Raw genomic sequence first — 26,437 nt, 5'->3', positions numbered from 1 at the left:
AGTGTTTGAAACAATTAAATTGTTTTACTTTAGGGAAAAAGCTCTTTATCATTTTAGTAGTATTTTTATTTGTGCATGCATAAGTGGTGTTTATTTGGATAGTATATGGTGTTTATTTGGATATGCTGGTATACAGCATATTTAATTTCAGTAATATTTTATATATTCCATATTTATAACAAATGTTTATTGTGGTTATTAATTAACCCTATTTACTTTACCTTGAATATTTTTCCAGAGCTTTTGATTTGAAAATACTTTTCCTGATATATTGATTCTGTTAAATCTTTTTCTTTCAAGAGCATAGAGCTTGCATCTTTTGTTTTTGTTTTCTTGTACTTCGTAAGTTTTACCTGCTGTTGTTCAGTTGCATTTCTTTAGCCTAGTCACAAGTCTTATAACTTCACTGTTTGCATTTTTCATAATACCTTACTGCTTTTGCTATAATGAATTCAAAAGCATTGGTTTTTAGCTCTTTTACTGTTTTTGACCTTAATTTTATAAATGTTCCTTTGGATTGTTCTCAGAAAGATTATTTTGAGATGTTCAAGTTCAAACAGGAGGATAAAGGAGGTAAAGCTATTTCATATAATCTGGACTTCAGGTGCTTGTTTGATTTTGACTTATTGAAACGTAATTAGAAGTACTCTCTCAATCTACCTGAGTGGGAAATAAATAAGAAAAAGTACTCTTCTAAAATTGAAATAATGTGGAAATATGTAGTTATACAAAAGTTCTCCAAACCCCTGTCCCACCCTCTTTCTCTGAGGTAAACACTTACGGGCATATATCTACTTAGAACTTACTTCTGCATGAAAAAACATTTTGCTTTAAAGCTTTAAGTATGGAAGTCCCTAGTGTGGGTTGCATGTACTGCCTACTAAGTTTTTAATTTCTATAAAAGAACATGCTGTTCTAAGTACACTTGCAGTAAGCAAACATTGTCTTTTTAAAGTAATTTTAAATTGGAATTGGACCTGAGTTTTAAAATTATCTTTCCTTGACAACCTTGAGATCCTGTGGGTGTGAGGCAGTGATTAATGTTTTCATTTGACTGTTTTGTTTGTTTGCGTGCTTGTTTTTGATTGACTACAAATAAGACTGATTAAATGCACTGACTTTTGAGCTGTTCAGCCTGCCTTAGGTTACAGATCTGTCACTCATCATATAACTTTGGGCGAGTTACTTCTCTAAGTCTTGGTTTCCTCATTTACAAGATGGTGAGACTAACGGCTACCTATATGGCAGGGTTTTTTAGACGTAAATGAAATATTGCAAAAAAGTAATTATCACAGTCCCTGCTGTATATTGTTATGTGTCATCAATGATAGTAGATATTTGAGTCTTTAGAAAAGAAATCTTTATTTTAAAATTACATTTTATTTTAGAGCTCTGAAGCCACACGATTTTAAATTCTAAATCTACATTGGCCCACAGCAGCTGGCTGATAAATAGATTACATTCCAAATGTGCTTCAGTAGACACCATTAGCGAAATTGAAAAAATAATAGAAAAAGACAGGAACTCTCTAGGAACAGCGTCCCTCTACGCTTAAAAAGAATGTGTCTTGTTTTCACATGTGGTATCGTACAGTTGGAATTTTGGTTTTGGTGTGAGTTTTTTACTATTAATAGGTAATATTTTAAATAGGATTATTTTGATAATCCTATTATGAGCTCATGTTATCAACTTTTGTATGAGTAGCTGCAGTGTTTTGTTTTGTTTTGTTTAAATAGAAATATGGGGGTCTTGCTATGTTGCCCAGGCTGTTCTCGAACTCCTGGCCTCAAGCAGTTGTCCCGCCTTGGCCTCCCAAAGTGCCAGGCTTATAGGCATGGGCCACCATGCCTGGCCTAGTACAGTGTTTAAGATCAGCTACCTTTTTTGGAGATGCTGAAAGTTTGTACAGGAGCGTGTAACATTTATCTTTCCTATAAATCTCTAGCTATTTTTAAAGTCAAGCCTAGTCCATACTTCAATTCTGATGAAAATAATTTTATTTATTATTAATAATGGGAACTGTAGTTACCTTTTTGTGAAATAAACCTTAAATGATGAACCTTTCTATTAACAATTCATTTATAGAGTAGATGACCACAGGACTAGAATCAAATAGTATAGGTTATTATCAATTGTAAAATCTGGTTGCTTAAGCAGTCAATGATTATAAGAAAGCAGTCAGATTCTTAGCATTGTTGATGACTAGCTGTTGGAGTCTATGTAACTTTTGTCACACTGTTGATGTCTTAAAGCTTAGTCTATTATGTATTATGTATTTCTCTTTTTACTGAATCGTTAATCAGTACTATTGTTGCTGTTTTTTAAAATGTACAACTAAAATTCTACTTTTTGTTATTTTGAAATATACAATAGATTATTAAATAGTAAAAAATTTTAAAATGTGCACTTACAAACTCTTAGTCCTTGATAATTTTCAGTCTTGTTTAAGCCCTGTTTACTGGAAGTAAAAAGAAAAGGAGTTTAGGTTTCATTGTATAGTTGGTTTCCTTTAAGCAGATTCTTAGTTTTTGAATATTTAGAGTATCTTAGCCATTTTTACTTGACATAAAGAGAGAGATAGTGTAGATCTTATTGCTATATCAGTTGTTGAATTTTTGTTATGTGCTTTACTTACTATCTGTAAACATAGCTTGAAAAATAAGACTCCACTCCTTAGACCAGTGACCAGAGTTCAACACCCTGGTGGAAAAATTCAGTATCTTTTTTATTGTCTGTTGTTCAGTAAATATTTGCATATGTCATTTGCTACACGTTTATATATATTTTTTTGAGTGTGTTTTTTTTTTCAGACACTTTTTTTTAGCTCATCCTTGCGAAGAAAGACACATTTTTTATGTATCCTGTGGATTTTGGAGGGGAAGGGCTGGGATTTGGAAGAATAAGGGTTAGAAGCTTGCTAGAATGCCTGTATTTTATACCTAAGTACCTTCAAAGGATTTAAGGCAGCATATTTACTGGTAATTAGTGGGAGCTTAAGTAAAAAGATAGTTTTATTAAAAATACTTGTAAGGCTGGGTGCGGTGGCTGACGCCTGAAATCCCAACACTTTGGGAGGCCAAGGTGGGCGGATCACATGAGGTCAGGCATTCAAGACCAGCTTGGCCAACATGGTGAAACCCAGTCTCTACCAAAAATACAAAATTCAGCCAGGTGTGGTGGCACGTGTCTGTAATCCGAGCTACTGGGGAGGCTAAGGCATGAGAATCGCTTGAACCCAGGAGGCAGAGGTTGCAGTTATCTAGAATCTGTTCATTACAAATAGTTGTTTGTGAGGCAAGAGGTTACTTCCAGAGATTCCCAAAGTGTTTTATTAGTGTAAATAATAAATACATAATGCATAATATGTAAAAATACATAAATAATACATAATATTTAAATAATAAATATGTAATGCATACTGTGTGAAAATACATAATACATAATATTTAAATAAAACTGCATAATATGTAAAAATACATAAATAATAAATACATAATATTTAAAATAATGTATTTCTAAAAGTACGTTTCAAAGATCTAGAGTAAAATAGAGCTTATCTCAAACACCTTATTCCTGTTTCCATCCCAGCATGTAATAGGATGAAGAGTACTTAGTAAACAGTCATTCCTTGTTCAATCCATGACTGCTTACTGTGTCCAAAACTGGACTGATACCTTGGGGTTGTGGAAAGCACTTAGTACTAGTAAGTAAGAGAGCATAAGTACCTACCCTAAGTTACTTAAGTTCTAATAGGTTCATGAAATTAATAGTTTGTGACCAGCATTTTTTAAAAAGAAATGAAATAGCAAATATCAGAATGCATCACATAGAGTAATGATGTGTAGGTTCGTTAAGATTTTATTTTAGTTACATAAATTTATGTATGATGGATTGTGACATTAGATTTCCTACTGTGGCTTTGGGTCAAAACATTTTGGAAGCCACTGTTTTAGAGACACCACTCCAAATCTTGCCCAAAAGTGAGAAAAGTAGAGTATTTGGATCAAAGGATGTGTGAAAGGTTATAGTCAGGGGTGGCCAAGGTGGCTCATGCATGTAATCCAGCACTTTGGGAGGCTGAGGTGAACAGTTCACTTGAAGTCAGGAATTCGAGACTAGCCTGGCCAACATGGTGAAACCCCATCTCTACTAAAAATACAAAAAAACCTAGCTGAGTGTGGCGGTGCATGCCTGTAATCCCAGCTACTTGAGAGGCTGAAGCAGGAGAACCACTTGAACCTGGAGGCAGAGGTTGCACTGAGCCAAGATTGCACCCCAGTCTGGGTGACGGAGCAAGACTCCATCTAAAAAAAAAGAAAAAAAAAGTTATAATCAGACATGAGATGGAAGTGGTAAGATTCGCCTTCAACGCCATGCTTAAAAGTATGGTGGTGGGGAAGTTAGGCTTTTATTGGGGAAGGCAAGTATTTAAGTTTTTTGAATACTTAATATATTCCTCTGGTTCAAAGCCCCGAAAGTATTGCAGAGCACGTAGTGAAAAGTCTCACTTCCACCCCATCCTCCAGTCCCCTAGTTAGTTAGTGCTCTTTGTGACAGACATTATTAGTTTTTTGGATATCTTTCCAGAGGTGTTTTATATACGTAAAACGACTGTGTATGTTTTTATTTTGTCCCTTTTTTACATAAATGATAGCAGACCATGTACCAGATAGTTCTTTTTGTTTGTTTATTTATACCTATTACGAGATTGCCCCATCACAGTACAGGAAAAGCTTGATGGAAGGTTGTTGAGGAAGGAAAATGACTAGATCCGGTCTATAGCTTAAGCAGTCAAGGCTAAATTAGAAAAACAGAATGTTCCCTCCGAACTTGACCTCAAAACTTACCTTAGATGCTCCTGCCTTTCTTGCCTTAAAGTTCTTAAACCACCCTCCAGCTAAACACAGGTGAGAGACTCTGTGCTGTAAAGCCCAGCTTAATTCTCGATTTCTCACTATTTCCACTAACTTTTTATCTGTTTCCCTGTGGGTCTTTGGGACTCTGTCCCTTTACCTCTTCCCAGGAAGGCTTTTCTGACTTGCCCTCCCCTAAATGCTGGGTTAGGGGCCTCATCTCTCTGCTTATCCTCATCATAGCATCTAGCACACTCAATCGTAATTACACGTTTTCTGGCAGCTTTTCTCATACTAGAAGCCCTTTCTATGTGCAGGACACATTGCTAGAGATTTTTTTGAATACTTCATGTATTCACTTGGTTCAAAGCTTAAAAAGTATTAAAGAATTTATAGATAGATGACCACACAATGTTTTTCTGTCATTAAGGAGTCAGAGAGACAAGATATACACATAAAAAGATAAGTAGTTTTGTGTAAGAGGTGTCCAGTGGTTGGGAGATAAATAGTGTTGACTCAATGACTAAATTAGTGTGGTATGATGGGTGCGAGTGCCATGTGAGTCACTGGTAGCTGAGTCAATTAAGAAGAACTTATTGGAAGAAGTGGGACCTAATTGAGTAGTAAGGGAATATGGTATCTTGTGTGAGAAGATAAGTAGATGTGCCAAGAACTGTTTTATGTGAGAAGGGAACATAGCAGAAGGAAATGGGATAAATAGGACTTAGAGAAGTACTGGAAGTGTGCAGTGTGGAAAGATGAAGTACGCACTAAGTCATATGACAGAATCTAAACAGAGAGATAAGAAATGCTGAGAAAACAGTCATTCAGAAGGAACGGTGAGATACAATGAGAGGAATACTAAAGGTGGAAGGGGGACAGTCCACAAAGGACCCGTGTGAACAGAGAGGCACATGAAATACATGTAAATTCCCTTAAGCATTTGTGGCCTAGCCCCAGGTCACATGAAAAGTGGGCAGTCCAGCAGGGTCTCAGCCTTCTTACTCCTCCATAGCTGCCCAATCTAATTGGCCTGCTGTTTCCTGATGAGGTGTGGTGACTTGTCTCTTGTGGTGTAAGAGGTTTCCTTTAAGCTCTTCTCTTCTCTTCTCTTCTCTTCTCTTCTCTTCTCTTCTCTTCTCTTCTCTTCTCTTCTCTTTTCTCTTCTCGAGACAGAGTCTCACACTGTTGCCTGGGCTGGAATGCAATGGCACAATCTCGGCTCACTGCAACCTCCACCTCCCGGGTTGATGAGATTCTCCTGCCTCAGCCTCCCGAGTAGCTGGTGCACACCACCACACCCGGCTAATTTTTGTATTTTTAGTAGAGACAGGGTTTCACTATGTTAGTCAGACTGGTCTCGAACTCCTGACCTCATGATCTGCCCGCCTTGGCCTCCCAAAGTGCTGGGATTACAGGCGTGAGCCACCACGCTCTGCCAAGCTTTCTTTTCATTTGCTAATTTATTTACTGGACCTGCATATTGGGAATGTGACTTCTAACTACATATTTTTAAAATTCCACTCCAACCCACAGAACTTGGATGCCCCCCTAGAGTCCATTTTAATGGAATTTTTTTCTTCTGTTGTGGTGAGAAAGGAATGCTGGTGTTACATTTAAGTCATTACCACTTGGAATTATAGATTATATCAGAGTTTTCCCAAAGAGTTTTACCATGCCTGTTGTTTTAAATTTGCAAGTCTTTTATATATGCATAACAGGAAACTTACTGAAATCTGAAGGTCATCCTTCTGGAATCTGAGTATAAAAGAAGACCAATTCAGTTATTAAAGTGAAGTAAAAATGCAGTTATTTCTTTTGTAATTGGTGTTAATTCAGTTGTACAAATTTTATTTATTTTTTATTTTATTCCTTTTTGAGATGGAGTCTCTCTCTGTTGCCCAGACCGGAGTGCAGTGGTGTGATCTCGGCTCACTGCACCCTCCACCTCCTGGGTTCAAGAGATTCTCCTGCCTCAGCCTCCTGAGTAGCTGGGATTACAGGCGTGCACCACCATGTCCGGCTAATTTTTGTATTTTTAGTGGAGACGGGGTTTCACTATGTTGGCCAGGCTGATTTTGAACTCCTGACCTCAAGTGATCCGCCCACCTCAGCCTCCTAAACCGCTGGGATTACAGGCATGAGCCACTGCGCCCAGTTACAAATTTTAAAATCTATATTTAACTATTCTTAAACTGAAATGTTGGAGAAAATTCCTTGGTATTATATCATACTCATTATCATACTGCTAGCAATAATTTCTGCTTTGTTCTGTTCAGGAAAATTCAAGAACGTTTAAGTAAATTTTAATTCAATTGTAGTAGGACTGCCCGACCCATCTGATACATAGAGAATAGGTGAAATTCTTTTTTAAACCCAAAATGAAGCCCTGCTTGTGAAAATTATTAACATTTTAAATAAGACAGCTTTTTTATTTTTGAGACAAGGTCTCACTTTGTCCCCAGGCTAGAGTGCAGTGGTGTAATCATGGTTCACTTCAACCTTGAACTCCTGGGCTCAAGTGATCCTCCTGCCTCAGCCTCCTGAATAGCTGGGACTACAGGTGCACACCACTGGGCCCAGCTAATTTTTAAATTTTTTGTAGAGATGGAGTCTTGCTTTGTTTCTGTATTAGTCAGGGTTTTCTTAGAGGGACAGAACTACAGAACTAGTAGGAGATATATATAAAGGGGAGTTTATTAAGTGTTAACTTACACGATCACAAGGTCCCACAATAGGCTGTCTGCAAGCTGAGGAGTAAGGAGAGCCAGGTTGATTCCCAAAACTGAAGAACTTGGAGTCTGATGTTCGAGGGCAGGAAGCATCCAGCATGAGAGAAAGATGTAGGCTGGGAGGCTAGGCCCTTCTCTCCTTTTCACTTTTTTTGGCCTGCTTTATATTCACTGGAAGCTGATTAGATTGTGCCCACCAGGTTAAGGGTGGATCTGCCTTCCCCAGCCCACTGACTCAAATGTTAATCTCTTTTGGCAGCACCCTCACAGACACACCCAGGATCAATACTTTGTATCCTTCAATCCAATCAAGTTGACACTCATTATTAACCATCACAGTTGCCTAGGCTGTTCTAGCCTGGCATCAAGCAATCCTCTCACCTTGGCCCCCCAAAATGTTGGGATTACAGGCATGAATCACTGCACTCAGCCCAAGTAGGATTTTCTTTGAGCAGCATGTTGGCACTCAAAAAGTTTCAGATTTTTGAGCGTTTTGGATTTCAGATTTTTAGATTAAAGATGCCAAACCTGTAATTTGTTCTTTTTTGATACAGTGCATTGGTTATGAGAAAGTTTGCCATCCACATTGATATATTTTGTTGTTTTACCTTGTGTTTTAAGTGGATGAATAACCCCTTTTAATAAGCTGATGTGGTAGGAATATCAATAAGAATCTGATGTAAATAGTTGAGAAATCCTTCATCCTCTCCTTAAGAAAGTATGTGTTTAACCTTGCAGGCTGTAGAAAATCTCTGTTCTTACAAGATTTCTGCAAACTTGTACAAACAGCTGAGACAGATCTGTGAAGATCACATCAAAGCACAGATTCATCAATTCAGAGAATATCCTTTTTAAAACAAAAAATCGTGAATAGTTTTGTCTTCCTCTCCGTCCCGACCCCTCACTGTTTAACCCAGCTTGAAGTAGAATGCCTGTATTTTGTAGGTTTGTCATTTTTTATGCCTTGTGTTTCTCGAGAAAGAAACACATTTTGACTTCTCAGCCTTAATTCGTGTCCAGAACTACATGTGGTATTCATGTAAATAAGATGTCCTTATGTCTTTACCCTTTTTGCCCTAACAGATTTCCACTTGAGGAAAAATAATCTCCTAAGGGAAATCGTAAACTAAAAACATGATGTTCGGTTATGTGTAAAACTTGTTTTTAAAGGTGTTTTTTAGTATAAACTATGTTTTTTTTTCTTTTACAAATTAGGAAATAGCACTTTGGTGCATAATCAAGTGCCATTTAGTTTCACTTAGTGTGCAAGGTATTCATGTTTAAGACTAATGTGCTGTCTGTCACATGGCACATATGACTTGTACCAAACGCTTTAAAATATCCTTAACATATGTTTCAGGGATTCATTGGATAGCGTTCTTTTTTTAAAGAAGATTGATAGATGCTGGCAAAACCATTGCAGACAAATGGTAAGCTGGAAAAAGTATTGTATTTCGGCTAAACATTGTATTAATAGTTAAAAACATTTCTTCAAATACAGGAGTGTTAGTTTTTAAAACTTAGCAATAGGGAGATTGCTGCAATATCTGTTCCTTTTCTTTTTCTTTTTTTTATTTATTATTTTTTATTTTCCCGTAAGTTATTGGGGTACAGGTGACATTTGGTTACATGAGTAAGTTCCTTAGTGGTGATTTGTGAGATTTGGGTGCACCCTTCACCAGAGCAGTATACATTGCACCACTGTAGTCTTTTATCCCTCGCCCCCCTCCCACTCTTCCTCCCAAGTTCCTTTTCTGAATTGGAAACTAGTTTTGGTTGAGTTTTCTATTTTAAAACCACAAGTTATAGGTAAACCTGCATTTCAAAATGTCTTGCACCTTAGGTTCATTTTTATTTTTGTCACACTTACCAAAAATGTATTTATCTCATTCATTAAAAAGCTACATTTCGTCTGTCACTCTTATTTTTTTTCTCTCTTGATGGTTATCCTGTCCACTGTTTGATTACCTGTGAAGGTGCCTGATGGTCCTGTGTTTTAGTTTATTCAGATGACAACCTTTTCCATTTTTCTTAATCTGGTTTATACCTTATATTCTACAGATTAAAATCTTAAAATCCATCACCCCCACCCACCCCCACCCCCTGCCAAAAAAACCCCTCACATGTAGAATGTAAGGCAGCTTCATTCCCTAGCACTGTGGCGCAGGAAGAATTATATGAGTGTCCCCTTGATTCTCTGTTATTATTTTCAGTTACTTTTCAAGTAGTAAGTCAGAGGGCCATTTTAACTGTCTTTTTTCTAGAAAACACAAAAAGGATTAAGACTGTTGAATAATAAAAACGATATGGGTATATTTTCAGATAGATGTGTTTATCTGCATGTTTGATGTTAGTAATCTAATATATATACAGACAAACCCTTCAGTTTTATTCTTATTGAAAGCAAATATTTCAGCTTCACAACATACAAAACTTGTCTGATTTCTTTTTTTTTCATTGGCAGATCATGATTAGGAGCATTTTTTTGTTTCTGGATAGAACTTACGTTCTTCAGAATTCAATGCTACCCTCCATTTGGTAAGGATACCAGAAAAACATGAAAAGATTGTTCCAAATCATATTCAAATCTTAATTACACTAATGAAAGAGTATAAGCTATACTGTAAATATTCTAAAAATTCACATTTGGCTTCTAGACTTTCCTTTGTAGCAGTTTTATCTTCCTAATAATATGTTGCCTATGCTAATATTGAAGATAGCTAACATTCCCTGGGCATGTATTAATTTATGAAGAAGTTTTTTGTTAGCCAAGGGGACTAAAGTTTGCTCTGGAATGTCTATGATTGTGATTCATTTTGTTGCTGATCATCAAGAGTTCACTCATTTAACATTATGGAAAAGTCCATGTATACATGAAAACAGAATAGTATCATGAACTCTTCCCCCCCCCCATGTACCTATCATCTGCCTACAGCAATGATCAGAATTCACTGATTCTTTAGTATTGAAACCAGTTGATAAATAACCAAATAAGCTTTCAATACCAGTACAGTGAAAACTGTTTTATGTCTTTGAACTAATTTTGTCTGTTGATTTGAGCAAGGAAGAAATCCACAAAAAGAAATAATACAACAAAACTTAGTTATGGAGGAAAATAGGAATTTAGCTTCAATTCTCAGTAAAGACAAAATGAGTTTCCTGTGTGCTTTAATCTAATAATGTTATTCAAAATTAAATGTGTGGATGTTATTTTTTGACAATTGCTGCTTCAAAGCCCTGGAGCCCTAATTAGCGTGGGAACATGTGGTAAGAAGTTAAGCAAACCTCTTCAGAAGTGGTATTGTCAATTAATTTAGGTTATATTTGTTTTTTATTTTAGGGACATGGGACTGGAGTTATTTAGGGCTCATATTATAAGTGATCAGAAAGTGCAGAATAAGACAATTGATGGCATTCTTCTCTTGATTGAGAGGGAAAGGAATGGTGAAGCAATTGATAGAAGTTTACTTCGAAGCCTTTTAAGCATGCTGTCTGATTTGCAAGTAAGTTAACTTCTACACATACTATACAGAGCTGATTGCTATTCCTAGTTTTTTTTTCCCCCCACATCAGACAGGTAACGTGCTGATGTCATAACAAGGTTTGAAGGAAGCACATCTCATATGAGCATAAAAACCCAATCATCATGCTTCTAAACTACAAAAGGATCCTAGCTTGTTGTTTAAAAACCAAATTCATAATGCTGTTTACATAGACATAGAGGACATTTAGTAAATATTTGCTAAATAAATGATCTCCTTCATTTTGTTCCCCCTCCCAGATTTATCAAGATTCTTTTGAACAACGATTTTTGGAAGAAACTAACCGGCTCTATGCAGCTGAAGGCCAAAAATTAATGCAAGAAAGAGAGGTATTTAAAAATCATGACTAATAAATTCTCGCTGTCTCTCACAATAGACCTTACTTTGTAGAATATAAGCTTCCCTTTGCATTTATCTTCCCAACATTGTGATGCTCTTCTCTCACTTAGGTGCTCCTTTCTTTTCTCTCTTCTTAAAGGCCAGAATTCTGGATCATAAACTCTACCTATAAATTTTTACATATGATTCTACCCTGTCACATTTGACAGGGCCACTTCCAGGATCTTTTGGACTTGACATTTTCTGAGTGATTTATGGGGAGGAAAACAATAATATAAAAAACTATCTTTGTAGGTTCCTGAATATCTACATCATGTTAACAAACGTTTAGAAGAAGAAGCAGACAGACTTATTACTTACTTAGATCAGACCACCCAGTAAGTATTACATGCTGAATTTAATAGTCTTAAACTGTCGTTAAATTACTTGCAGCACTTTAGCTATCCTAAACATGTTAGTAACTGTTTTCAGGTGTGATTTGAAGTGTTAACAGTTGTTTTCATAATACAAACTTCAAGTTATTCTTTTCCCTAGTTAGTTTTCATCCAAGGATTCGATTATTAGGGGTGTGTGTGTGTGTGTGTGTGTGTGTGTGTGTGTGTGTTTAGAAGGTAATTTAGAAATAATATTAGAGGCTGATGTGACCTTTAAAACTCTTTAGGCCAATTAAAATTCAGTGGATTCCCCTATTTCTGTGCTTTCCTAGGTATTAATATTGCCAGTCGAGGGGCTTCTGTATGTAGTACTTCTTTACCTTCCTAATAAAAGTAGCAAAACTTGGAAAAAGCCAACTACAGCAAGGTCTTGGAGATACTTATTTCATTATGTAAACCAAATTCTAAAATATGCAGTGTTTTTTTAAAATTTTTGCCTGTCAATTCCTCTATGTTTTTTTTCTTTTAGGCATAAAGTATAGTAACTCTGAGCACCAATAGATTTATACATAGGATAAGAATCTTGAAATCAACATAAAATGAGCTATTTGATTTTTTTTTCCACCCTCAGGAGAGGCTTTAGATTTTCTGGAAGTCAAACATCAATAATACTAACCTTTTTTTTTTTTTCCTTTAGGAAGTCATTAATTGCTACTGTAGAAAAACAACTTCTAGGTGAACACTTAACAGCAATTCTTCAGAAAGGTAATTGGCAATTTGTAAATAAGAGATTGCTTTTTAAATGGTAATGGCAAACTAGTAGGGAATTTTTAAAGATGTTGCCCTTTTAAAAATTTGATAGCATGTGGCTGCATTTCTGAGGATGGACACCATCCTTATTAATCACAGTAAATTTCCTGGAGGTGCCAGTTTTCTTATCTGAAAGATACAGGAACTAGAAGAGAAGGATCCACAAATACCAATAAAAAAACAGTGGTTGATATGTGCCTGTAGTATCAGCTACTTGGGAGGCTGAGGCAGGAGGATTGCTTCAGCCCAGGAGTTTGAGGTCAGCCTGGGCAACATAGTGAGACTCTCATCTCTTTAAATAAAATAAAAGAAAAAAAGTGGGAAATTCTTGACTTAATATGTAAGCTTTCAGTAAGGAAAGGTATTCCTTTTTACACCAAAGTGGTGAGGGTTTTTTGTTGTTGTTCATGGCATGTCAAACCAAGCACTTCTAATCCCAAGTGAATTTAGAGTATACCCTACATTTTACTTTGAGAATGCCACAAATAGGTAAAAGCCTTACCTTTCTCCTCAACAATATTTTCTTTTGTATAAAAATTTATGTATTTAGAAATTTAATGCAGTTATACTGTTATTTCATCCTGAAAATCAAATATTTATTAGAGCCTCATTTAAATTTGACCTATTTATGCATGGCTTTTGATATATCACAGGCTATATCCGGTATTCTGAAATATAACTATGTACATAATATGGCTACTACATATATGAGGTATTTATAATGTGTATTTATGTAAGCCAGTTTTTATAAGTTTGTTTTTGCCTCTATCATGCTAAATGGCACAAACCATTATGGAGTTAACCATTTTTCTTTCTCTTTTTGATTTTTTTAACTTTTTAAATTAAAATAGAAAGAGGGAGGGGGTCTTACTATTGTGCCCAGGCTGGTCTTGACCTCCTGGGTTCAATCGATCTCCTGCCTCGGCCTCCCAAAGTGCTGGGATTACAGGTGTGAGCCACCGTGCCTGGCCTGTTTTTATTTTTATAACGACTAAAGTCTCTATATTTAGTTTTTACCCAGAAAGATGGTTGGGTTTAATTCCAAGGAAATCTCACATTACAGCTCACGTACAGACTAGTCATAGTTCAAACCAGTATCACAATGATGATTATAACTCAAATTTTATTAAAATGTCTGATAATCTTGTTCACTTTTTTGTTCACTATATTTTAATGCCAAAATGTTTTAAAATACAGGTTTAAATAACCTCCTTGATGAAAACCGAATTCAAGATTTGTCTCTTCTGTATCAGCTCTTCAGTAGAGTTCGAGGTGGAGTTCAGGTTCTTTTGCAGCAGTGGATCGAATATATCAAGGTATTAACAATTTACCTGTGATTTTTCTCTCTTACGGCTTATCTACACATCAAGAGTGCATATTGGCAAGCATTTCTTGTTTGATCCAATTTTTTTTTTTTTTTTGAGACAGAGTTTTGCTCTTGTCACCCAGGCTGGAGTGCAGTGGCGCAATCTCGGCTCGCTGCAACCTCTGCCGCCCAGGTTCAAGCGATTCTCCTGCCTCAGCCTCCCAAGTAGCTAGGATTACAGGCATGCACCACCATGCCTGGCTAATTTTGTATTTTTAGTAGAGACGGGGTTTCACCATGTTGGTCAGGCTGGCCTTGAACTCCTGAACTCAAATGATCCACCCGCCTTGGCCTCCCAAAGTGCTGGGATTACAGGCATGAGCCACCACACCCGGCCTTGATCCAATTCTTTTAAGGGAATTTTAAATTTGTTTAAAAAGTAATGGGAATTTTGAGAACAGTCAACCTGAGAATGGTAGCTGTGTGGCATATCAGCTATAAAACCTGATTGATGGCTGACATAATTTCTTTTTTTTGTTTGTTTTTTTTGTTTTTTTTTTTCCTTTTTTTATTTTAAATTTTTAATTTATTTTTGCACACAAAACAATAAACATTTTCTAAAAGTACATACAAAGAAAAAGATGCATATCAAATATATTAGGAAGGTTGCACATGGGAAGACGGGGAATAGAAATGGGGGGTGGGAATTAAAGAAAATAAATGAGAGAGGGACTTTGTATGGATCAATGATAATAACTCAATCCTCTATTTGACAAAGAAGGAGGAGAAGGAAGAGGAAGAAAAAGAAAGTGGGATAAAGGATCAGAAAGGGAGGAAAATAGAAAAAATTAGAGTATGACTCCAGGGTAGACCTGTTTTGTTGTCGCTTGGTTGGTTGGTTGGCTTGTCAGTTGCATTTTTCATATGTTTCGCCATGTTGGCCAGGCTGGTCTCGAACTCAGCCTCAAGTGATCAACCCGTCTCAGCCTCCCAGAGTACTGGGACTACAGGCGTGAACCACCACGTCCAGCCCCCACATTGCTTCTGGCCTCTGTGGTAGACCTCCCAGACGGGGCGGCCGGGCAGAGACGCTCCCCACATCCCAGACGGGGCGGCCAGGCAGAGGTGCTCCTCACATCCCAGAAGGGGCGGCCGGGCAGAGGTGCTCCTCACTTCCCAGACGGGGCGGCCGGGCAGAGGCGCTCCTCACTTCCCAGACGGGGCGGCCGCGCAGAGGCGCTCCTCACTTCCCAGACGGGGCGGCCGCGCAGAGGCGCTCCTCACTTCCCAGACGGGGCGGCCGGGCAGAAGCGCTCCTCACTTCTTCCCAGACGGGGCGGCCGCGCAGAGGCGCTCCTCACTTCCCAGACGGGGCGGCCGCGCAGAGGCGCTCCTCACTTCCCAGACAGGGCGGCCGGGCAGAGGCGCTCCTCACTTCCCAGACGGGGCGGCCGGGCAGAGGCGCTCCTCACTTCCCAGACGGGGCGGCCGGGCAGAGGCGCTCCTCACTTCCCAGACGGGGCGGCCGGCAGAGGCGCTCCTCACACCCCAGACGGGGCGGCCAGGCAGAGGGGCTCCTCACACCCCAGAAGGGGCGGCCGGGCAGAGGGGCTCCTCACACCCCAGAAGGGGCGGCCGGGCAGAGGCACTCCTCACTTCCCAGACGGGGCGGCCGGGCAGAGGTGCTCCTCACTTCCCAGATGGGGCAGCCAGCAGAGGCGCTCCTCACACCCTAGAAGGGGCGGCCAGGCAGAGGGGCTCCTCACACCCCAGAAGGGGCGGCCGGGCAGAGGCACTCCTCACTTCTTCCCAGACGGGGCGGCCGGGCAGAGACGCTCCTCACTTCCTAGATGGGGTGGTGGCCGGGCAGAGGGGCTCCTCACTTCCCAGACGGGGCGGCCGGGCAGAGGCGCTCCTCACTTCTTCCCAGACGGGGTGGCCGGGCAGAGGCGCTCCTCACTTCCCAGAAGGGGTGGCTGGGCAGAGGCGCTCCTCACTTCCCAGATGGGGCGGTGGCCGGGCAGAGTCTCTCCTCACGTCCCAGACAATGGGCGGCCGGGCAGAGACGTTCCTGACTTCTAGACGAGGTGGCGGCAGGGCAGAGGCGCTCCTCACCTCCCAGACGAGGCGGCCGGGCAGAGGAGCTCCTCATAACCCAGAGGATGGGCGGCCAGGCAGAGATGCTCCCCACCTCCCAGACGGGGCGGCGGTCGGGCAGAGGCTGTAATCCCAGCACCCTGGGAGGCCAAGGCAGGCGGCTGGGAGGTGGAGGCTGCAGCGAGCCAAGACCATGCCACCGCACTCCAGCCCGGGCAACACCGAGCACCGAGTGAGCGAGCCTCCGTCTGCAGTCCCAGCACCTAGGGAGGCCGAGGCGGGCAGAGCACTCGAGGTCAGGAGCTGGAGAGCAGCCTGGCCGACATGGCGAAACCGCGCCTCCTGGCTGACATAATTTCTATCTCTACCACTTAAAGCAGTGAATGTAGAAAAAGAAGACTTTGAACCCCAAATTTCTTTCCTTTCTTCCATCTTACACTAAAGCCAGATTGCCATTTTAAGGAAATTGAAAGCTGACTTCTTTAAAAATAAGGAAAAGATCCCAGAGGCTTCTAATAATACCCTGTTATGATATCATATGCCCAGTGATCATTGCTTACTATTTTTGTGATTATAGATGAGTGGTTAACAGTGTGGATATTTTAGCACTTTATTTTTTTGTCCTCATTTCACCATCAGCTTTATTTTGCCAGGTGCAGTGGTACATGACTGTAACCCCAGCTACTTGGGAGGCTGAGGCAGGAGGATCCTTTCAGCCCAGGAGTTTGAGACTAGCCTGGGCAACATAGCGAGATTCCATCTTAAAAATACCTTTATTTTACTTTTTAAAGATCTTTAAATATATATGCCACTTAAAATACGATTTGGGGATTGTTTTCATTGTAGACAATTTGATTACAGTAAAAAGTGGTAATTTTTCGTTTTAGGCATTTGGCAGCACTATTGTAATTAATCCTGAAAAAGATAAAACCATGGTTCAAGAATTGCTGGATTTTAAAGATAAGGTTGACCATATAATTGATATCTGCTTTCTGAAGAATGAGAAATTTATTAATGCCATGAAAGAAGCATTTGAAACGTTCATTAACAAAAGACCAAATAAACCAGCTGAACTTATAGGTATGTTTTCCAGTCCTTTTTCCAGTTGTTTAATGATGTTCTTTGAGTCATAAAATCTCAATCCGAAATTTTTACCAGGTTGTAGTATTACTAATTCCTTTTGTTTGAGGTTGCTTAGCTGGTATATCAAGTTTGAAAAGTCTTTCTAAAAACCTGGATATAAATACTGAAAGCCCACATGTCAAACATAATGTGCTTTCTTTGAAAGACAGTACGTTGGACACTGTTTACCTTTATTGATAATAAGCTTATCTGTTTTCGTAGCCTAACGATTTAGAAATGAGGCAGGGTGTTATTTCAAGCTACAAAAAAAGGGCAGCATGAATTACAGTTGTCAGTGAAAAAGAAAAAAGTCCAGGGCAAAAATAAACCTAATAATCTGGGCCCATTTAGCATAAGGATGCGATATACACTACAGCGCTTCTCAGGTTTTTCCACCTGAGTACCCTTAGTGTCAGAGGAGGAGGTAACCTGAGAAGGTCTAGGGTCCTCTGCCAAAAGGATGAAATTTTGTTGCAGCCTATCTACTATTTATCCTTAAACATGTAGCAAATTTTACTTTCTACTCTATGATGTATCTGGTTTATTTTAATAGAAAAGTAATGTTTAAGATTGCTTACTATTCCTATAAAATGGATACTCCAGAAGATTCCCCATGTCTTTTCGTGGCTTTGATTACATTATGCCCTCACAGGGCTACATGAGACCTCCCCCACAGGATGTCCCTATCCTATTTTCATAAACATCAGTATAGTGGAAAGTACATTTGATCTGGAGTCAGAACACTTGGGTTTGTGTTCAGGCCCTGATGTTATTAGCTCTATGGCATTGAACGAGTCAGTCGATCTTCCTGACTTTGGAGACTTCAAAAAATGCATATAGATTTCTGAAGTATTGAAAAACTCAGTGTATCATACTCCTCTTTGGGTATATATAGTGCCCAGGACCTCGTGTATTCCCTGGTTATTAAACAACAAACTTTTCCCCCATTTTAGCTAAGTATGTAGATTCAAAACTTCGTGCAGGCAACAAAGAAGCTACAGATGAAGAGCTTGAGAAAATGTTGGATAAAATTATGATCATATTTAGATTTATCTATGGTAAGTATTTACTAATGTTTTAATATTTTTATTTTAAAATAGCACTCAACAGAGAAGCTAGCAAGTATATTCAAACTGGAGGGAATATTTATTTGGAAATTACAGATTTAAAATTGTTTTTAATTCATTGGGGAGATATGTGAGGAATGTTACCTGATTGTCCTATGCTTTGGCTCTTCTAGTATTAAGTGCCTTGATTTTTGCTACTTGGCTTAATCTCTTAAATATTGGCACCAAAGCTACCAGTCCACAAAAGCTTTTCTGAAGAAAAGTTAATGCAATCAAGACAGTTACATGCAAAAAAGTTTTACAATAAAGACTTCGAAATGTCTGGCACAAAAATAGATCTCTACTGTTTCTTGCATTTAACAAACTTAAATAAAATGTGTAAAGTAAAATAACTTGGAATAATGTTATGCTTTATTAAAGCACTTTAAAGCAGTTTTGTTAGAACTTTTTATTGGAATATTATAAATTTTGCATTTCTTTTTACATAGGCAAGGATGTTTTTGAGGCCTTCTATAAGAAAGATTTAGCCAAGCGCCTGTTAGTCGGGAAGAGTGCATCTGTAGATGCTGAAAAATCAATGCTGTCCAAACTTAAACATGGTAGGTTTCTCATTCTTTCTGTTCCTTTTCTTTGATTTCTGAAGGAGAATGTTAGCTTTTTACCCTTTCAATCGATTTCCTCTTTTGTCACTCACATCTATGTATATATGATGAAAACATAAATTGAGCAAGCTCCTGAGGTTTCCAACTTGTACATATATCCAGAGTTGTTGTGTTTTTTAAGATAAAGCATTGTTCTTGGTTTTATTATTTGTATAAAAATTTCCCATTTATTTTATACCTAAATAGTAGATAAGGTTACTACAGGATTAAAGAGTTTGACTCTGAATTAATGGGGCATACACTTTGGGGTAAGGATTTCTTTTTATTCTTATGAAAGTTACAGATCATACTTCATACTAAAGTAAGTTTTGTATTTCGTGTTTCCCACTTTTAAACCTCTTTTGTTTTTACCACTTTAAAATATTATACATGTACAAACATCTTTAATAGAATGCGGAGCTGCTTTCACCAGTAAACTTGAAGGAATGTTTAAAGACATGGAACTTTCTAAAGACATCATGATTCAGTTCAAACAGGTAAAAGTGAGTTAAACTCTTAATTCGTCAAACTTAGTTATATTTAGTTATCTGCTTGCTGTGATTTGTACTAAAGAGGATAAATAGAAACGTGTTTGTTGTAATTACTTCATGGCAACTGAGGTGATATTCACAGTAGAAAAAAAATCATCGGTGAAATATAAGTATATTTGACCTACTTTAGGATTTATTTTTAACAAACACCCAGAATAACACACACAAAAAAATAAAATGTATTGAACTGAAGTCAGTACAAGAAGAGCTATAGTGGGAACAGGGCTTTCCCCAGCATCTTATCGTTTGGTAATTTGCATGTTCAGAGCTTGCAATGGGGAGAGAGGAGAAGTGATGATGTAGCTGTATAAAGCCTTTGGGGACATTGGGGATAGAAAGCTAGATCCACAGTTTTGAAGATGTAGGTAGAAAGTAGTTTTGAAATGTTTAAGAACATAGGTGATAATGATGACAAATTAGATTTTCCTCTTTTGGGTTTTAGTAGTGACTTCTTTACTCCACAATGTTGCTAAGATGGGAAGTGGAAGTGAAAGAATTAAGAAAAAATCAGGGTCAGTAAGATTATGGATTCTATAGTAGCTACCGAATAGGGCTTATCTGCTTTGCCCTTTTCCCCTCTTTTTCCTTCCCTACTCCAGGTCACTCCCTGCAGACAGGCAGTGGAGCAAGCGAAAAACTGGAGACTTGGGCTGGCTGGTGGGGTGAGGAATGGGGGGTTGCTGCAAGGTGTTTAAGCCACATAGGGGTATTCAAAGGTGGGGACTGCAGGTGGTATTGGGGAAAAGAATGGAGAAGAGATCCTATAATGGCCCAGCTGTATGTAAGAAATTATTTAAGTTGATAATGCCTGTAATGAGGTCATGTGATCCTTGTATGCCTTTGTATCAAAATGTTAACCTCTGTACTTGCCTAGTGCATTTTGTGTAGGTTTCATTTAAAGTCTTCTTAATAGTTGCCTTTTATTTTAAGGATGGTCAGTGTTTGCATGTAATTTCATAACGGGGAACTTCTTAAATAGATTATTATGATATGAAATGTATGCAGTTTTAAGATCTCAGTGTGTGTTTTGATCTTCTTATAGTATATGCAGAATCAGAATGTTCCGGGAAATATTGAATTAACTGTGAATATCCTGACAATGGGCTATTGGCCAACATATGTGCCTATGGAAGTTCATTTACCACCGGAGGTAAGAGTTACTGTTTAGAACTGAATTATAGGCATAGAGATCATAGCATTTCCATTTTGCTTGTCATTTAAAAATAGATACTTAGAAAAAAAAATAGAGACCCAGGGTCTCGCTGTATTGCTCAGGCTGGTCTTGAACTCTTGAGCTCAAGTTATCCCCCCGCCTCAGCCTTCCAAAGTGCTGGGATTACAGGTGTGAGTCATCAGGCCTGGCATGGATACTTTTAAAAGTGTATGTCAGTAAACGCACCAACACCAAATACCAACTGCTTTAATACTTTACTTTTGTACTTAGAAGTCCAGTTAAGCACATAGCTAATAATGCCAAATTTCTGGGTTCAGGGTCAATTTCCCTGGCTCTTCTTCCATCTTCCCAGGTTATACCCCTCACTCTACCTAGCTATTAAGAATTCTTGCACATATTTCACCCATAGGTGGGATTGCTAAATGATGGGTCCTTGATTAAATCTATCCTGACTCCTGGGAAACTGTCTAGCCCAGGACAGAAGCCCATAAAAGGGATTAAGGCTAGACAGATAGATATTGAGAATCCTCCATGGAGATGATTATGAAGGCCCAGGGAGTAGATCTCTCTCAAAGAGGAAGAAAAAACAGCAGAGGCAGAACTTTAGAAAAGGCTCACATTTGGCAGATGGTAGAAAGAGGAACCTGTGAAGAAAACCAGTGCAGAAGCAACAGTGAAATAAAGGAACCAGCATAGTGCAGAGGCACAGGTGAATGTTTCAAAAGAGGGGATGATTAAATGGTTCAGAGAGAACAAAAGGTATAAATCCTAATAAATCCCATTTGATGTGGTGGTTGGGAGATCATTGTTTTTCATCAAAGTGATTGGTGGACCTACTGGATATAGTCTTAAAATTTTCCAGAAACTATATCATATGAGGTAAGTATAAAAAGTGGTAAATGTGGTATTGGATACAGAGCTTAAATAAAGCCTTATTTTATTTACTTTAGATGGTAAAACTTCAGGAGATTTTCAAGACATTTTACCTAGGCAAACATAGTGGCAGGAAGCTTCAGTGGCAGTCAACCCTAGGACACTGTGTGTTAAAAGCAGAATTTAAAGAGGTAAGTGGATGTTCCCAAAACTTTTAGTTTTCATCTTTATCTTTAATATTTAGGTCATCCTTCTTAACTGAAAGTTTAGGCTATTGTTTTTTGTTTTTTTTTTTGAGACAGAGTCTCACTCTGTCACCAGAGTGGAGTGCAGTGGCGCTATCTCAGCTCACCGCAACCTCCGCCTCCTGGGTTCAAGTGATTCTCCTGCCTCAGCCTCCCGAGTGGCTGGGACTACAGGCACGTGCCACCATGCCCAGCTAATTTTTTTGTATTTTTAGTAGAGACGGGGTTTCACCATGTTGGCCAGAATGGTCTCTGTCTCTTGACCTCGTGATCCACGGGCCTCGGCCTCCTAAAGTGCTGGGATTACAGGTGTGAACCACCATGTCTGGCCAGTTTAAGCTATTGTTTTATAATTGTATCCTAGATATCCGCATGACGACAGTGATAGCTTGTCATAGCTTTATGTATTTTTAAGTAATTTTAGGTGTGTGGTCTTTCCACAATTGATTTGGCCCTTCTGCAAAATGAAAAGCAGTGAACTTTCCCCCTACCCTTTCCTCACCTGTGGATGAAAACTTTACACTGCCACTCTCTATTTTTATTTATTTGTTTATTTTTAGAGACAGGGTCCCACTCTGTCACCCAGGCAGGAGTACAGTGGCACAATCATAGTTCACTGTAACCTCAAACTCATGGGCTCAAGCTATCCTCCTGCCTCAGCTTCCTAAAGTGCTGGGATTACAGGCATGAGCAACTACATCCAGTCTAACACTGCCACTTCTTGACGGAAATCTTGTTGCTGGGAGCTACGAATAGAGTGGGAGTTAAGGGGAACAGTGTGCAATATCTAATCTCAAAAAACTTTAGCTTTTCATGACTAATCTGAGCCAAACAAATCAAAAATACATTTGAAATAGTGATTTCTTGCTGCTTGTGATGAATATCTAGAATGACACATAAGGCTGATTAATTTTCATTACTTTATTCTATTTATAAGGCTTAAAAAAAACTGTTAAAAGGTCAGCTAATCCTTCCCCCTATTTTAGGTAGGGTCACACCTAAACCTCACACTGGAATACTGTATTACCACGTCAAGTGGCTTTGCTGGATAATGCTAACCATGTTTCTAAATCCACTAATTGAAAAATGCTTTTCCTATAAGTGATGATTTGATTAATTTTTCATGTGTTTTTTTAAAAAGTGATGACTAAACACTTTTATTTCTTCAACAGGGTAAAAAGGAACTCCAGGTCTCTCTTTTTCAAACACTGGTGCTGCTAATGTTTAATGAGGGAGAGGAGTTCAGTTTAGAAGAGATCAAGCAGGCAACTGGAATAGGTTTGTAGCAAGCATTAAGTGTTCACTATGTGCACACCACTATGTTAAGAGGTCTAGGGGACATACTTATAGGAATAATCCCTTGCTTCAGAACTCTTTTGAGTTGTCTTTTTGTTTTGTTTTGTTTTGTTTTTTGTTTTTGTTTTTGTTTTTTATGAGACAGGGTCTCACTCTGTCACCCAGCCTGGGGTCCAGTGGTACAATCATGGCTCAGGCTCAAGTGATTCTCCTGCCTCAGCCTCCCAAGCAGATGGGACTACAAGTGCATGCCACCATGCCTGGCTAATTTTTAAAATTTGTTGTAGAGACAGGGTCTCACTATGTTGCTTAGCCTGGTCTCAAACTCCTGGGCTCAAGGGATCTTCCTGCCTCAGCCTCCCTAAGTACTACGATTACAGGCATGAGCCCCTGCACCCAGCCAGAACTCTTTTTTTTTTCTCCTCAAGACGGAATCTTGCTCTGTCACCCAGGTTGGAGTGCAGTGGCGCGATCTCGGCTCACTGCAACCTCTACCTCCTGTGTTCAAGCAATTCTACTGCCTCAGCCTCCCAAGTAGCTGGGATTACAGGCGCCTGCCACCACACCCGGCTAATGTTTGTATTTTTAGTAGAGATGGGGTTTCACCATGTTGGCCAGGCTGGTCTCGAACTCCTGACCTCGTGATCCGCCTGCCACGGCCTACCAAAATGCTGGGATTACAGGTGTGAGCCACCGCGCCTGGCCAGAACTCTTTATATAACCATAGGGAAAGGGGGAAATGACACTTGACATAATGTCAAAACCAATAAGTACTGGCTTGTGGTACTGACTATAAGTGTGGTAAGCGTTCAACAAAGTAAGAGATCACTGTGGACTGGCACAATTGGGAAAGCTGTCATGAAGCAAGTGGCATTTGAGCTGGGACTTCAAGTTTTGGTCAGGGAGAAGGCATATACAGCAAGGGGAAATATTTTGAGATGAGGTTTGGAGGTAGGAATGGGCACAGTATATAGGCCCATGAAGAGCTTAATTGTAGCATAGAATCATGAAGAATCATGAAGAGCTTAATTGTAACATAGAATAGTGAGTTAAAAAATTAGGTAAGATGAGTAGGGCCTGATTGTGGAGAACCTGATAAGTCTAGCAAATGAAACCTACACTGTAGTGTCTCAACTGTGTGGCATGGTGGAAGTAATTATTTGGACCACTTACTGAAATCAATCTACAGGGCAACTGGAAGGATCAAGGGATTCCAGTTTAGATGCTATTGGGATGATTCAGGCATAAAGTGGAAGGGACTTAGACTAGAGTGAGACCATGAAAATGGAGAAAACTCATCTCTGTGGAAGCAGCGGCTAGCTATTATGTTGAGGATGAAGGAGAAGGAAAAGTTAAAAGATGATTTCAGGGTTTCCCAACTGAGAAGGTTAGTGGTATCACCACTGACAGTTGGAAAGAGGACACAGTTATGTGGAGACGATGAATCAAATTTTGGACGTAACTACAGTTGATAGTAAAACAGCCAGGCGGAATTGCCCTTTAAACATGCAACTGGAGAGAAGTGAAATGTCATTTTGGAAGATTTGGTAGTTGCCCACATGGTATGATAATTGACACCTTTAAAAGAGGACTAGGGGCCGGGCGTGGTGGCTCACACCTGTAATCCCAGCACTTTGGGAGGCCAAAGCGGGTGGATCACTTGAGCTCAGGAGTTTGAGACCAGCCTGGGCAACATGGTGAAACCCCACCTCTATTTTTTTTTAAAAAAGAAGAGGACTAGGAAAAAAGCCATTGGCTAGAACAAAGAAAAGTTGTTGGTGACCTTTGGGAAAAAATGAAACAGTTTTAATAGGGGGATGGAGTGGAAGCTAGATTGAGGTAGAATGTCGTAGTTGTTCATGCTGGTAACAAATAACTAAACCTCTGTTTCTTCTTCAGAGGATGGAGAGTTAAGGAGAACACTGCAGTCATTAGCCTGTGGCAAAGCTAGAGTTCTGGCAAAAAATCCAAAGGGCAAAGATATTGAAGATGGTGACAAGTTCATTTGTAATGATGATTTCAAACATAAACTTTTCAGGATAAAGATCAATCAAATCCAGATGAAAGAAACGGTATTTCTTTCACTTTATCCTAGTCCTAACACACTGGAATTATTCATGTTAATAATCAAAATATATAAAGATTTTTATACCTGTAATACTGCCAATGCCATTAATATTTTCTGTGCCTGTGTCTAGCTAAATATGTTTCCGTATTTGATTTTGGGTGTTTGGGAGAGAGATTGTACAGGATTGAGATGATACTCAACATGGTTTTATATCTTTATTTAGTATTCAATCTTTAGAATTTTTCCATGCTATTAAATAGCTTCAAAAAATGGCAGATGTCAGTGTGATATTTTTACATGGCTCTTATAGTTTGTTCAACCACTGTTCATTTTGGGGCAATTAAATTCATGACTTTTTAGTATTATAAATAAGATTGCAAGAAACCTCTTTGAAACTAAATTTTAATCTCTTTGATCTATGATAAATTTGTGGAAGTAGATTTTTTTGGGTTAAAGGGTATGAACATTTTAGGAGTCTTAGTACATAATGTCATATTGTGTTCCAGAAAGGCTGGACCAGTTTATACTCTGTCCAGCAGCATATGAGAGCCTGTCTTACTATGTCCCCCAGCACTAAAGATTATATTTTCTTTTGCCAACTTGCTTGGTGAAAAATCTGAATTGATTTATTCACTATTTATTTGATTAACAGTGAAGGTGGGCCAGGTACGGTGGTTCACACCTGTAATCCCAGTACCTTGGGAAGCTGAGGCGGGCAGATCACCTGAGGTCAGGAGTTGAAGACCAGCTTGGCCAACATGGCGATACCCTGTCTCTACTAAAAATACAAAAATTAGCTGGGCGTGGTGGTGCGTGCTTGTAGTCCCAGCTACTTGGGAGGCTGAGGCATGAGAATCACCTGAACTCGGGATGTGGAAGTTGCAGTGAGCTGAGATTGCGCCACTGCACTGCAGCCTGGGTGACAGTGAGACTCTGTCTAAAAAGAAAAAAACAAACAAAAACAGTGAAGGTGAATATTTTGTTTGTTTTTGCCATTTGAATTTGTAAGAGACTTCCAACTGCAGCATCCTGAAACTGATTGTTTCAGTTCCAATAAGGTTTAATGCAGTATTTGAAAAAAAAAAATTTTTTTTTTTTTGAGATGGAGTCTCACTCTGTCACCCAGGCTAGAGTCAGTGGCACGATCTTGGCTCACTGCAGCCTCCGCCTTCCGGGTTCAAGCGATTTTCCTGCCTCAGCCTCCCGAGTAGCTGGGACTACACGCGTGCACGACCACACCCAGCTAATTTTTGTATTTTAAGTAGAGATGGGTTTTCACCATATTGGCCAGGCAGATCTTGAACTCCTGACCTCATGATCCACCCGTCTCGGCCTCCCAAAGTGCTG

The 26,437-nt window shown here is 39.2% G+C and overlaps 1 protein-coding gene and 1 non-coding gene across 3 annotated transcripts in view; one reads left to right on the top strand and one right to left on the bottom strand.

The window, feature by feature from the left end:
- The window catches only part of CUL4B (cullin 4B), a 38,956-nt gene that overhangs the window by 6,053 nt on the left and 6,466 nt on the right, over positions 1 to 26,437 (top strand). The window contains exons 4-19 of one of the 2 annotated variants that reach the window (XM_030806888.1): positions 8,324 to 8,427; positions 8,946 to 9,015; positions 10,050 to 10,123; positions 10,926 to 11,088; positions 11,367 to 11,456; positions 11,761 to 11,843; positions 12,538 to 12,605; positions 13,848 to 13,966; positions 16,941 to 17,133; positions 18,129 to 18,233; positions 18,731 to 18,841; positions 19,295 to 19,380; positions 20,477 to 20,584; positions 21,559 to 21,672; positions 22,899 to 23,004; positions 24,922 to 25,094. In XM_030806888.1, the coding sequence (XP_030662748.1) occupies positions 8,324 to 8,427; positions 8,946 to 9,015; positions 10,050 to 10,123; positions 10,926 to 11,088; positions 11,367 to 11,456; positions 11,761 to 11,843; positions 12,538 to 12,605; positions 13,848 to 13,966; positions 16,941 to 17,133; positions 18,129 to 18,233; positions 18,731 to 18,841; positions 19,295 to 19,380; positions 20,477 to 20,584; positions 21,559 to 21,672; positions 22,899 to 23,004; positions 24,922 to 25,094 (1,767 nt within the window). Of the gene's footprint in view, positions 1 to 8,323; positions 8,428 to 8,945; positions 9,016 to 10,049; positions 10,124 to 10,925; positions 11,089 to 11,366; positions 11,457 to 11,760; positions 11,844 to 12,537; positions 12,606 to 13,847; positions 13,967 to 16,940; positions 17,134 to 18,128; positions 18,234 to 18,730; positions 18,842 to 19,294; positions 19,387 to 20,476; positions 20,585 to 21,558; positions 21,673 to 22,898; positions 23,005 to 24,921; positions 25,095 to 26,437 lie in introns of both variants that reach the window. The other variant, XM_030806887.1, reaches the window with a different exon arrangement.
- On the bottom strand, positions 11,153 to 11,254 carry LOC115833471. Its single transcript, XR_004028902.1, has one exon. It is a non-coding gene; the product is annotated as a small nucleolar RNA U13 (small nucleolar RNA).

This window comes from Nomascus leucogenys, chromosome X, assembly GCF_006542625.1.
Source record: "Nomascus leucogenys isolate Asia chromosome X, Asia_NLE_v1, whole genome shotgun sequence".
In the NCBI taxonomy this organism is placed as follows: Eukaryota; Metazoa; Chordata; class Mammalia; order Primates; family Hylobatidae; genus Nomascus; species Nomascus leucogenys.
This window is presented reverse-complemented; position numbering and strand designations above follow the sequence as displayed.